This window comes from Platichthys flesus, chromosome 1 (genome assembly GCF_949316205.1).
Source record: "Platichthys flesus chromosome 1, fPlaFle2.1, whole genome shotgun sequence".
Taxonomy (NCBI): domain Eukaryota; kingdom Metazoa; phylum Chordata; class Actinopteri; order Pleuronectiformes; family Pleuronectidae; genus Platichthys; species Platichthys flesus.
The window spans coordinates 1162938-1175435 of record NC_084945.1 but is presented as its reverse complement, the minus strand read 5'-3'; the positions used below and the strand labels follow the sequence as shown (position 1 = coordinate 1175435).

At 40.9% G+C, this 12498-nt stretch overlaps 1 protein-coding gene across 1 annotated transcript; it reads left to right on the top strand.

The window, feature by feature from the left end:
• The first annotated feature begins 3955 nt into the window (after positions 1 to 3955).
• On the top strand, positions 3956 to 10749 carry LOC133954898 (up-regulator of cell proliferation-like). The gene is made up of 3 exons (XM_062389491.1): positions 3956 to 4041; positions 4718 to 4792; positions 6056 to 10749. Exons 2-3 carry the CDS (start codon positions 4756 to 4758, stop codon positions 10729 to 10731), a joined length of 4713 nt encoding a protein of 1570 aa, XP_062245475.1. The 5' UTR covers positions 3956 to 4041; positions 4718 to 4755; the 3' UTR covers positions 10732 to 10749.
• Positions 10750 to 12498: the final 1749 nt, after the last annotated feature.

Below are 12498 nucleotides of genomic sequence, written 5' to 3'. Positions count from 1 at the left end.
AATTTGGTTATCAAAATTAAATATTGAATACTAATATTTAAAATATTAATATTAAATAATAACTTTAATTGATTCAAGTTACCTCTGGGAACCACCTTGGAAGCTGGTATTTGTGAACTACAGTTCGGCCTACATGTTTAGCCTAAAGCCGGATGTCCTTTGATCTGGAGAAAACCAGATCCTCCAGAACACAAGGGTCAACCACTATTGGTCACTCTGGGCCCCATGACCTGTGAGGTCACCGGGCCAATATAAGGCCAGGTCTCCCCCTCTTCATTGTCTTTCCATGCAATCCCTTGGCACAAACATGGACAAATGCATATCTCTTCACCCATCTCTCTCTGACCCCCGCCACATGTCGTAAAACATTCCAAAAGGGGAGAGTCCATTATCTTCGGAGTGGCCATCCGCCATTTTGGAAGCACGCTCACTCACACAGACAAATACACGCTTACTCAAGTACATACCTTTAGGTAGTAAGTACACCGTTAGTATTTTGTATTTTTATACTTTGTTATATTCATTATAAATGTTTTTCTTCACAAATGTTTTTTTATTAATGTTGCACAAGTGAATTTTGCCAACCTCTACACTGTCAAGAACTCTATTTCCTTCATCTTAGCTAACTATCAAAATGATAATTTAGGTTATAGTTATTAATTTAATTGTTAAAAAAGCCCCTCCCACACTCATACACGACCAATCAGAAGTCAGTCTCAGCTGTCACTCATGACACTACTTATCATTGTGTCCATCAATTTAATACAAAACTCTAATAAAAACATCAAATGAGACAGAAATCTCATGCAAGATGATACCGGGATCAGAAGTGGATCCTCATCAGAACACCAATGAACTCAATTCACCTCTTGTCATGAGTGGACCCGCCTGGTTTTAGGCATGTGACAAAACCAGTTATTCCACAAGATAGAAAACAATTCCAGTAAGCTTAAGGAAGTGATGAATTAATATGTCAACAATGAAAAACAGACGGTTGGGAGGGAGTGATCCTTGTTTACACCGGCTGGACGACATTCTTTTATTTTGTACTTTTGCAGACACGCAAACTGTTGGTTGAGTGAGAGAATTGTCGCTTCAGACAAACACAAACGAGTGGTCAAAAACTAGATCGGGTTTTCAGTATCCTGCACCCAGCGATCTATGCTAAACTTGATGTGACGATCAAAAACGAAATGCTCAAGGGAAGATAAAGGGAAGAGTAGTGAAGGTTGTGCATCTCCACCTAGAGGGATTTGTAGTTGATGCTCGGACAGTAAAATCGCTTTCCAATCAACCAATAACAAGCAAAGGTACTGCCTCTGTTACCAGTCTCAGACTCCTGGCAGGGGCTTGAAGCTGCCGCTTTATACATTTAGCCCCTCCCACTGGGCTTAGATACCAAATTAAACAATATTATGGGCAAAACCAGTGAATGTAAACAAAACAACTGGTAAAACCGCTGAATAGTGTGTGTGTGTACAGTTGCAATCAGAAATATTCAACCCCCTCACCTCAATATACATTTTAGTGATGTGGATGACAGATAATGACAATAAATGACAAAAAAAAACTCATCAAACAACAAAATATAGTTATTGATGCGTATTTTAGTTATTTTGACAACAGAAGTTGACTTAACTTTGACGTTAAGTCAACTGTAACTCTTTCAACACATGTGCATGTGCAGTATTATTCAACCCCCCAGCTTCAGTACTTTGTGATATCGTATATTTTGGGCAGCCGAGAGGTCGATGATGGTGAAGTTGATGCTGAAGGAAGAATTCTCCGCAGACCAAGAACTTGCTTGTATAGTTAAAGTTTATTACACAGAAGTCTTCACAGGTCAGGACAGACTCTAGAAATCCGGAGACATTCACATGCCAATAGTGAAGCCTGCTTTGAAGGAGTCAAGCCCACATTATATAGAGGTTGTCTACGCCCATGACAACGTCCCACATACCATGGTTGAGAGGTGCATGACTGCATGTATCTGAGCACATATGTAAATGAAACGATGAATTCATAAGGACATGCCTCATACTTAATAGACAAAAACCCATGTTCTATACTCATCCATTAACAGGTCAGAGATCATTCCCTAGGGGAGAGAACTAACAAGAAATGCATAGAAGATTTACTGAGAATCTAAAGATGGGGAACACATGCTTAAACATGTGATTCTGGTTCATACTAAGATTAAAGGTAGCAGAATATACTACAGTGGCTCATCCTCTAGCTTTTATAACTTCTAAAAAATGTTTTCGGTAAGTGTGGACAAGCTTCTTACACCTCTCAATTGAAATCTTTGCCCATTTTTCAAGTGCAAAAGCCTCTAGATCAGTGATGTTTGATGGCTTCCATGCTGCAACTGCCTTCTTTAATATACTAAGATTTCAATCAAATTTGAATCTGGTGACTGTGAATGCCACTCCAGGACGTTCCAGGATCTTTTTCTCAACCAAGATTTGGTGGACTTGAAGGTTTTGCTTTGGATCATTGTCTTTCTGGAAAGTCCAATGATCACCAAGGTTTTATTTGTCAACAGAAGGAATCACATTCCTCTATAAAATGGCCTGGTATTTCTGTGAATCCATGATGCCATGTACACATTAAAGATTAATAGTTCCTGCCGCAGAAAAACAGCCCAACATCATCTTTGACCAACCTCCATGCTGGACTGTGGGGATGGTATTCTTCTGGTCATAAACCTGGCCTTTCACGCGCCAGACATACCGCTGGTCCATTGGTCCAAACAGTTCCAGTTTGGTTTCATCAGTCCATAGAACTGTCACCCAAAACTCTGTAGGCTTATCCAAATTCCTCCTGGCATATTCTAGTCGACTTTTGATGTTCCTTGTGGTCAAGAGCTGAATGCGTCTTGAAGCCGGCCATGAAGTCCTTTTTAATTCAGTGCACGTCTTATAGTTGCCACTGAAGCACTTTTACCAGCCTTCATTAGGTCGTCCTGTAGGTGTCTTGTAGTCACACAGGGATTTATCTGAGTTGTTCTGACTAAGTTGCTGAGGGTCCTTGATGAAATGCTGGGTTTTCTTCCAAGGCCAGGCCTGTTTGAAGCTGCTCCATCAGTTGTAAACTTTCTTATAATGTTCCCAATTGTGTCTCTTGGAATATCATTTTTGGGGGAAATCTTCTTTTACCCAGAGCCTTTCAGGTGTGATGAAATAATCTCCTCTCTCAGCTTTTGTGGAAGCTCCTTTATCTTTCCCATGATTTCAACTCACTTAAATACCTTCATGGGTGGGGATTATATATGCATCACAGCTGAAGCAAATGAAGGATCAGTATAGAGTTCCCAAAGGCTTAATAATGTTTCAACTCAACTTTAGGACCAAAAAAAATTGTCAGACAGCTTTAAAAACAACAATATTATATAGGGGCTATCATAACAAAATATACTGCTACACACAAATACTACATCATGCATTTTCCGTGTCGATTTTCTGTATCACTCAACTCATAAAGAAGTCATCCGAAGCAGAATCTTGCTCAAATAGCAAGAATCACAGGTCAGGACAGACTCTAGAATCTAGACTCTACAATCTTGCTATTTGAGCAAGATTCTGTCAACTTTATTTGATAATCCTTAAAATCTTTGGGGGGTTGAATATTTCTGATTGCAACTGTATGTGTGCTCCTGTACAGAAATATCTTTTTGAGGATCAGTTGGTGACATTTTGACCCTCAAGTAAGACAAAGTGACATATTTTCCAGATGAGAGAGAACCTGTTGTTCCAGTGCATCAAATGCTTTCGGTTCTGATTGTCTAGTATAAATAGCAGAGCTGACACAAGCAGCCGCACTATCCCGTAACACCATGTCAGGTACGTTTTCGTTTACATGCTGGAAACTTAGTTTAATGGTTTAATTGATCTGATTTGAATGTCTGATAATAACAGTGGTTCTGAAACTAGAGAAACAACATGTATTTATCGTCCAGGTTCTGAGGCACAAGGGAGTCAAGGAAGAGAAGGAGAAGTCAGACCATGTCGGCAATGAACACGGAAGAAGGAGCGCTTACGGGTGAATACTTTGAAAGATCTGGGCCTTTAGATCAAATGAAGCCCAATAAATAATTAAATAAATTTATAAGCAGAGGAAAAGGATAAAGACTAAATTCCCTCATTGCGGTAGTGATCAGGAGTTAAACTCCATAGCTCGCTGTACATTCCAACAAATGCAAAACAGGAACAGCAACTTACTGTTGTAGAGACGTACAGAGCTTCAATCAATTACATCAGAACCAAAGATATTTTGGCCTCAGTTTATCACAATGGGAGGAAGTGAAGACATGTTGTCTATGTTTTCATAAAGTCACCACAAAAACTCTTTTCAGTACAGGTCACAGATTCAGGCAGTTCTCTGTGGGCAGTGCAGGTTGACTTTCATAACAGGCTCAGTGGGTGCAGGTCATACATAGATAGTTCAATAAGAAATATTTTGGTAGTTATGTCCTGAACTTAATTTGACGGTTTAGACTAGCAACAGGTTCAAATAAACACAATCTGGGTCAGTGCTGCAAGTCAGACAATTAAGCTTTGAAATTAACAAAGTGATTTGTGATTTCCACCTGAAGTTGGTAACCAAAATCAATTCAATTCTAAAACATCTTGGCCAATAACGAATCCAAAAATAAACTGATTGATTTAGTAAAAAAACTGTTGTGAAACTTAAAAAGTTAATATATGTTTTTCTCCAGATTTTGACGCACAGAGGAATTAAGGGAAGGCTTTGACCATGTCTACAAGAGACCCAGAAAGTGAAGAGCATGCAGGTAACTCATTCAACTTTTTATTGTGTATGGACACAGAGAGTTTACAAAGCAATATGTTGAGATCTGTGTGCTTGTTGTGTGAATGGGCATAAAGCTGTAGCTACCAAGTTCATACTGAATTCTTTCCTCCAGCTGAGGACGTTAAAAACTTGGGTTAATTCTACGAAGTAGACGACGTGCAGGGTGTTGGACCAGTGTATCAGGTCCTGTCTTACGGTGGTTGTAACAATATGTGTTTGGACTAGAAGCCGCTGGCCCACGTCCACCAACATCTTCCTGTCTCTGGCTTGCTCCATCTGACCATTCCTGGTCAGATGGAGGAGAACCTCTCTGTCCCTATTCCCCCTCACAGACAAAAGCTTTCCTTTGAACTGCCTCTGATGCTTCTGATGTCAAGGCATTGGTAGCAGTTCTCTTTGTGTCTATTGTTGCTGCAAGGCATGTGAGTACCTGGTTGTGTCTCCACGTAAACCTATCTTGGGAGAGACTTATTTTACAACCAGTGTGGATGAGGGTAGCATAGTGGGCAGGATGGATCTTCGTTAAGACACTGCCGTAGGTTTTTGGGTGAGGGAAGAAGTCATAGGTTTGCTCGAAGCAGGAAGCTAATCCTGCTAGCTTCCATTCCCCACAGGTCCTTCCAGCTGACCTGTCTATTCTCTATGATTTCCCATTTCCGCCACTGCCCCTGTCTTGCTTGAGTCTCAGCCTTCACACATCTTGCTGCCTCTTCCTGATGCCAGATTTCCAGGACTACCAATTGTCCCGGCTCTGAAAGAGTTGCCTTGTTCCACAGGGGACTACTCTGACATAGGCTACAACCTCCTCTTCCCTGTTTAACGTGACCCAGAATGTCAGTGTGTTAGAGTGCTGCTTTTACCTGTTGGGTTGCTTCTTTTGGTTTTCATTTCCGTCCTGTTGTCAATGATCCAACAGCCCGTATATATTTGTCTCTGGACTCTGAGAGAGTCTCCAGCCTTGTTTTGGTGAATTTAAACTCCTCTACGAGACCTGAGAGAGGCAGCTCGAGGAGAACATGTCCCTTCAGGCCGATGTTGCTCAGACATCTTGGGACTCCTAAATGTAAGAATAAATAGTTTTGGTTTCATGTGAATGAAGTCTTTGCTCCCAATTGTTACTCACAACAAAGATTAACAGTATGTAACAATGCAAAATCACAAATACCCAAACAATCAAACAAACATATATAACCCAATAGGTGGTGCCAATTTCTAAAATGTTTGTTCTCTTTTTGTTTGACAGCCCTGTTGAACTTTCTCGTAAAACTTGGACTGAAGAACTTTTATCCCAACAAGCTCAATCAACAGTCTCTCTTTGAGATCAACAAAAACAGTATTGAGGAAAAAGCTGTTTTATCGCTGGAGGAAATACCATGGTGTTTCCTCAGAAAACTGTTCAAAATGAATGCAGAATGCAGGAGCTCAATACAATCATCTATCAGGCCAGAGGGAAACATTGAAGAAAACAATGATCTATTTGATGAAGACCTTTACACCGCTGATGACTCTAGAGATGATGAGGTTAACCCCCTCGACCTCATAGTCGCTCTCTTCCATTGCGCTGACAGCATCCTGCAGCAGGAAATGGCCCTCAAGATGTCCATGTGCCAGTTTTCTCTTCCACTGCTGTTGCACCGTGGCCACATGAGTCAGTGTACCCTGATGCTGTGGGCTCTGAGAGACATCATCAAAGAGTGGTGTCCACATGATATGTCTGAATCAAGAGGGTTTGTTGAAGACAACATTGTCCAAGCAAATATACCATTCTTCTCCTTTGTGAGGCTGAAGAACAGCAGTTTATCCAAGTCCCAGGTTTTGAATCATATCCTCAGCAGTGGACAACAGAACTGCAACATCTTCATACACAGAGATGCTGAAGGGGGGGCAGTCAAAAGAGAAATTGCAGATGGGCTTGTTGAGGTTAGCTGGTACCTTCCCTCTGGTGGGGAAAAACTTGACAGTTTTCCTGAGCCTACTGCCTTTGCAAATTTGCGAGGGGACATTAGTGAATCACTCACACAATTCAACTTTCTCTTTCAAGTATCAACAGCTACCTTTGTGTTTCTGGACAGCGTTGAAGAAAGTGAGCACAAGATTCTATCTTCTCTTCAAGATGTGAAATCCAAACTCTTCTTAGTCGTCAATCGAAAGGGAGGGAACGCCAGAGAGGAGATGATGTCTGTGAAGAGATTGGTGAATGAATTAGGTTTACCAAAGAACAGAGTGAAGGGCAAAGGCCAGAGGCTAAATGTGGCAGGGTTCTCAAAGAAACTTTGTGAGGTCATCAAGGCATCCCTGTTAGATGTGAAAGACACCATGAGCATTGTAGATATGGTTGGAAAAGCTGTTGAACTTGGTCTGTCTGTGGATGAAAGCAAAACTGAAGCACAGAGAAAAGCAGCTGAGGAGATCATGGACGACATTGGAGAGCGAAGTATACCAGACTATAAAAAAACAAATCTGAGTTTGCAAGGAGCGAACTGGAAGAGGTTGTCAAAGTTAGAAAAAGAAGAGTGTAGACTGAAGAAATCTGGTGATTCTTGCCCTGAAGTCTATAAATGTCAACAACAGGAAGAAAAAAGACAAATCAGACAGAAGCAACAAAATTGTGACGTCTCCAAAGGAATGAAGAGTTTCATCAAGTGCTTATCTACAAGTGACAAAGAAGAAAGAGATGTTTTCCTGAAGTGGATGAAACTGAAGTTTAACACACATTCACGAGTCGAACTCTCTGTGTTACGTCACAAATTCAAAGAGCAATGCAAGAAGAAAGACGTCAAACTCATAGCAGAGTTAGACCAAGCTTTGGTGGACAGCTCTTTAGGAACAGAGCATTACATGAGAGAGATGGGACTGATCTATGAGTTCTCAACCAGCAGCTCAACAACAGCTGATGAAATATCCCAGCTCCCTGGTTTGGCAGCTGAAATGCTGTTGGATGGATATCCTTTAGAGCTTTTGTACGGAGATGCCTCCAACGTCCCAGAGAGATGGGTGACAGACGTCCTGATGGAGCTTCACAAGAAGGTTGGACACAGGAGCAGACTGTTGGTACTGACTGTGTTGGGTGTTCAGAGCAGCGGTAAGTCAATGCTCCTCAACACCATGTTTGGTGTGCAGTTTCCTGTCAGCAGCGGCAGATGCACAAGAGGAGCTTTCATGCTCTTCCTCAAAGTTGGAGAAGATTTGAAAAGCGAGTTAAACTGTGATTTTATTGTCCTCATTGACACAGAGGGTCTTAAGTCTCCTGATCTGGCACAACTAGAGGACAGTTACGAGCACGACAACCAGCTTGCAACCTTTGTCATTGGCTTGAGTGATGCCACCATCATCAACATCGCAATGGAAAACTCAACAGAAATGAAAGATGTCCTGCAAATTGCAGTGCACGCATTCTTGAGGATGAAAGCAATTGGAAAAAAGCCAGTTTGTCATTTTGTTCACCAAAATGTTTCATCAGTTTCAGCTCATGCCAAGACCATGACACAAAAAAAACATCTCCTGGACATACTCAATGAAATGACTCAAATCGCAGCTGAAATGGAAAAGAAATCTTCAATCAAAGAGTTCACGGATGTGCTGGACTATGACATGGACAAGAACAACTGGAACATCCCAGGACTCTGGCATGGAACTCCACCAATGGCACCAGTGAACACAGGTTACAGTGAAGCTGTAGCACATTTCAAGGAAAACCTTTTGCAAACAGTGAAGAAGGACCCGGGCAGTGAAGTGTCGCAGATCCCAGAGTTTCTGGAATGGATGAAGAGTCTCTGGCAGGCAGTGAAATATGAGAACTTCATCTTTAGTTTCAGAAACACTCTTGTGGCTCATGCCTATGACAACTTGTGCAAAGAGTTCAATCAGTGGGAATGGGAGTTCAGAAAAGAGATTCTGACCTGGCAAACACAAGCAGAGGTAGAGATCTTGAATGCTGACAATGAAGCTGAGGTAAAAACTTTGGAACGATTAGTTGGAGAAAAAAAATCTGAGGTGTCAGACAAAATAACAAACCAACAAACAACAATGACTGGAAAAATCTCAGACTACTACAAGATGAAAGACAAACGAGTTCATCTGATAGAGAAATACAAAGTGGACTTTCTAAACAGTGTGAAAGGCCTTGCAGATGAAATTAAACATTCTGTGTGGGCAAAACTGGATTGCATCCTTCAACTAAAACTAAGTTTACAAAAGGCTCAGGACATTCAGAGAGACTACAGAGGTGTGATAGAACAGAAGGTCATGAAGCTTCTGGGTGATTGCAACGCGTCAACTCTGACTGAGGAAGAGCTGAAACAAGAGTTTGAAAAGATGTGGACTGAAGCAACTGTAGACCTGTCCGGCCTGAAAGAGCGAGACATTGCAGCATGCGTCCTGAAGCAGCTGAGAAAAGACTTCTGTAATCGAAACGTTAATGAGGCCTTGAAGAAAGTAACAGACCTAAAGGAAATGGGGACAGGTCAATTTAAAACTAGACATGATCACGTAGACACTTATTGGCAGAAGCTAAAAAATTGGATTTGGGGAGATTTGCAGGGCTTTGCAGACAGTATCATTGACTCTTGTAAAAGGTTTGTACGTGATAAGGTAAAGACCGATGGAGATTACCAGGACTCTTTCACAAAGGATCTTCTAGAACAAATTGATAAATCCCTTAAACAAGGTTACGACCATCACAAAACAAATACACAGTTTGAGATTGACCTGAAACTTCACATTTGTGGCATTGCTTCAAGGGAATTTGTCGAAATGCACAAAAGATTCTTGTCAGATAATAATCCTCACACTCAGCTGGAAAAGTACAAGACTCAGTACCTGTCAGATTTTCTGGATTTATACAAAAAGCAAGATCACTGCCAACGCAGAGCAAAAGATTTTGTCCAGTCTTGTTTCAAACCTGCTGTGAAACAGTTCATCAGTGGATCTCTGGGAGTAAACATTGTGGATGACATTCTGACAGGTTCCCATTCAGCAGAGTATAGTTCTCGCACATTCTTCCAGTACAACATTCAGAAAGAGTTACTGCAACAGGGAGACTTCAAGAGTTTTTTCAATTACATTGATAACTATGAAATTTATGTTAAGGATTGGATATTTGAGCACATCAGGGAAAAGATGTCAGTGGACAAGACTTTGTGCAAACTGAAGAACAACAATCTAGAAGTCATTGACAAAAAAATATCAGAAGCGATAGATCGGGCAGCAAAAGAAGAGGATGGTGCTCCGCTGCCAGATAACAAGGAAAGCATCACAAAGCTAATCAGCAACATGCGCAAACATTTGATCAAAGACATCTCAGTTTCAGTGGAGGCTGAAGAAACCACCTTGTTTCTGATCCAAAGCTCATGCCATTCATTCATCAGCTGTCTCAAGATCTCAATGAAGGAGATGAAGGAGCAACTAGAAGAGGAGTTCTCAAACTTTGATGACATCACTGAGACTCTGAACAAGCTTCCAATCAAACCACAGGATCAGCTTTTCAAGAGAGTGTTTGGTTGTGGACGACAGTGTCCATTTTGTAAGGCTCCCTGTGAGGCCGGTGGCAAAGAACACAAGATGCATCATGCAGCCATTCATCGGCCACAAGGTCTTGGCAGAGTCAAGAATGTGTCCAGTGAGAAGTTGTTTATTTCACTGTGTACAACTGACGTGCACAGTGATCGTTCATTCAGAAACACAGACACCAAAGGAGAGTTGCATCCTTACAAGGACTACAACAAGTACTATCCAGACTGGATCATTCCTCCAGACTCCACCATAGAGGCATCTGACTACTGGAAGTACGTCCTGGTGCAGTACAATGACAGATTTGCTAAAATATATGAAGCCAAACCAGCTGATGTCCCAGAGGCCTGGAGGAGACTCACAAAGGAACAAGCTCTGAAGGGTTTGAGCGACGCCTTCAACATCAAGTGAACAAAGTGCAACTGAACACATCAGGTAATTCAGTGTTCTCACATTCTCTACGTTCTCACTTACAGCCTCTCCAGAAAGTCTCAGGAAAATGTCTGGACCTCCTGTGCAGGTCTTAAAGACAATTCAGAGAACCACAAGTCTCATTCAGCTTCAGGAAAAATTACTATTTTGGGGGAAATTTGTTCAAGAGATTATTGTTTGGTTTGTTTTGGTTTGTTTTACTCTTGTGTATCTTTTTGGTTAATGTGACTAAACCACCAATTTGTTTCAGTGATAATGAAGAAGGAACAACAGAGTTAGTTTGGACCTCTGTGCATTTTCTTTTCTTTACGACTCTTCGATGATTTATATATTGGTCGTTTTTTTACTGTGTCAATAGTCACTCGCCGTCCAGCGATCAAATAATTGAGGAAAAATGTACAAATAAATGTATATTAGTATATTTTTTATCCTTTTTGTTTCCTTATGTTTGTGTATATGATGAATTATCTTTTATATTACTTTACTTAGTTCAGGGCAGAGAAACAGTGTGGTGATGTTGATGATGAAGTTATGAATGTTTTATCTCTATGTATGTAATGACTATAAAGAAAACAAGATCATGTGATCAATCAAACCACAGGATCAGCTTTTCAAGAGAGTGTTTGGTTGTGGACGACAGTGTCCATTTTGTAAGGCTCCCTGTGAGGCCGGTGGCAAAGAACACAAGCAGCATCATGCAGCCATTCATCGGCCAAAAGGTCTTGGCAGATACAGGTGTGAGTCAAGTGGGAGGCTGGTTACATCACTGTGTACAACTGACGTGCACAGTAATGTTAAATTCAGAAACACAGACACCAAATGGGAGTGGATTCCTTACAAGGACTACATCAAGTACTATCCAGACTGGATCATTCCTCCAGACCGCACCATAGAGGCATCTGACTACTGGAAGTACGTCCTGGTGCAGTACAATGACAGATTTGCTAAAATATATGAAGCCAAACCAGCTGATATTCCAGAGTCCTGGAGGAGACTCACAGAGGATCAAGCTCTGAAGGGTTTGAAAGACGCCTTCAACATGAAGTGAACAAAGTACAACTGAACACATCAGGTAATTCAGTCCAATTTAATATGCAGCAATAGATTCACTTTCACTTGGATAAAATATTATCTTTACTCACCTATTTTTTGACAGACTCTTAAAATGTCCAGACTTTGTTTATAGATTTGTTTTCTTCCAGTTTCACATCTTACATTAGAAACGTCATCAACACGCCCACTCACTCTCTGTGAATGTTCTGGACATGTTCCTGCTGTGTTCTCACATTCTCTACGTTCTCACTTACAGCCTCTCCAGAAAGTCTCAGGAACATGTCTGGAGCTCCGTGCAGGTCTGAAAGCAAATTCAGAGAACTTCAAGTCTTCAGTCTGATTCAGCTTCAGGACATTTTTCTATTTTGGGGGGAAACTGTGCAAAAGATTATTGTTTGTTTTTGTTTGTTTAACTCTTGTGTATCTTTTTGGTTAATGTGACTAAACCACCAATTTGTTTCAGTGATGAAGAAAAAACAACAGAGTTAGTTTGGACCTCTGTGCATTTCATTTTATTTTCTTCTTCGATGATTTATATTTTGGTAGTTTTTTTACTGTGTCAATAGTCACTCGCCGTCCAGCGATAAAATAAATAAAAGAGAAATTACCAAATAAATGTATATTAGTATATTTTTTATCCTTTTTGTTTCCATATGTTTGGGCATATGATGAATTATCTTTTATACTATTTAC

Bases quoted from the DNA above. Each gene is read 5' to 3' on its own strand.
- LOC133954898 (XM_062389491.1), top strand. From the start codon at position 4,756: ATGTCTACAAGAGACCCAGAAAGTGAAGAGCATGCAG. The intron at 4,793-6,055 runs GTAACTCATTCA...TTTGTTTGACAG, and splicing joins AGAAAGTGAAGAGCATGCAG to CCCTGTTGAACTTTCTCGTA.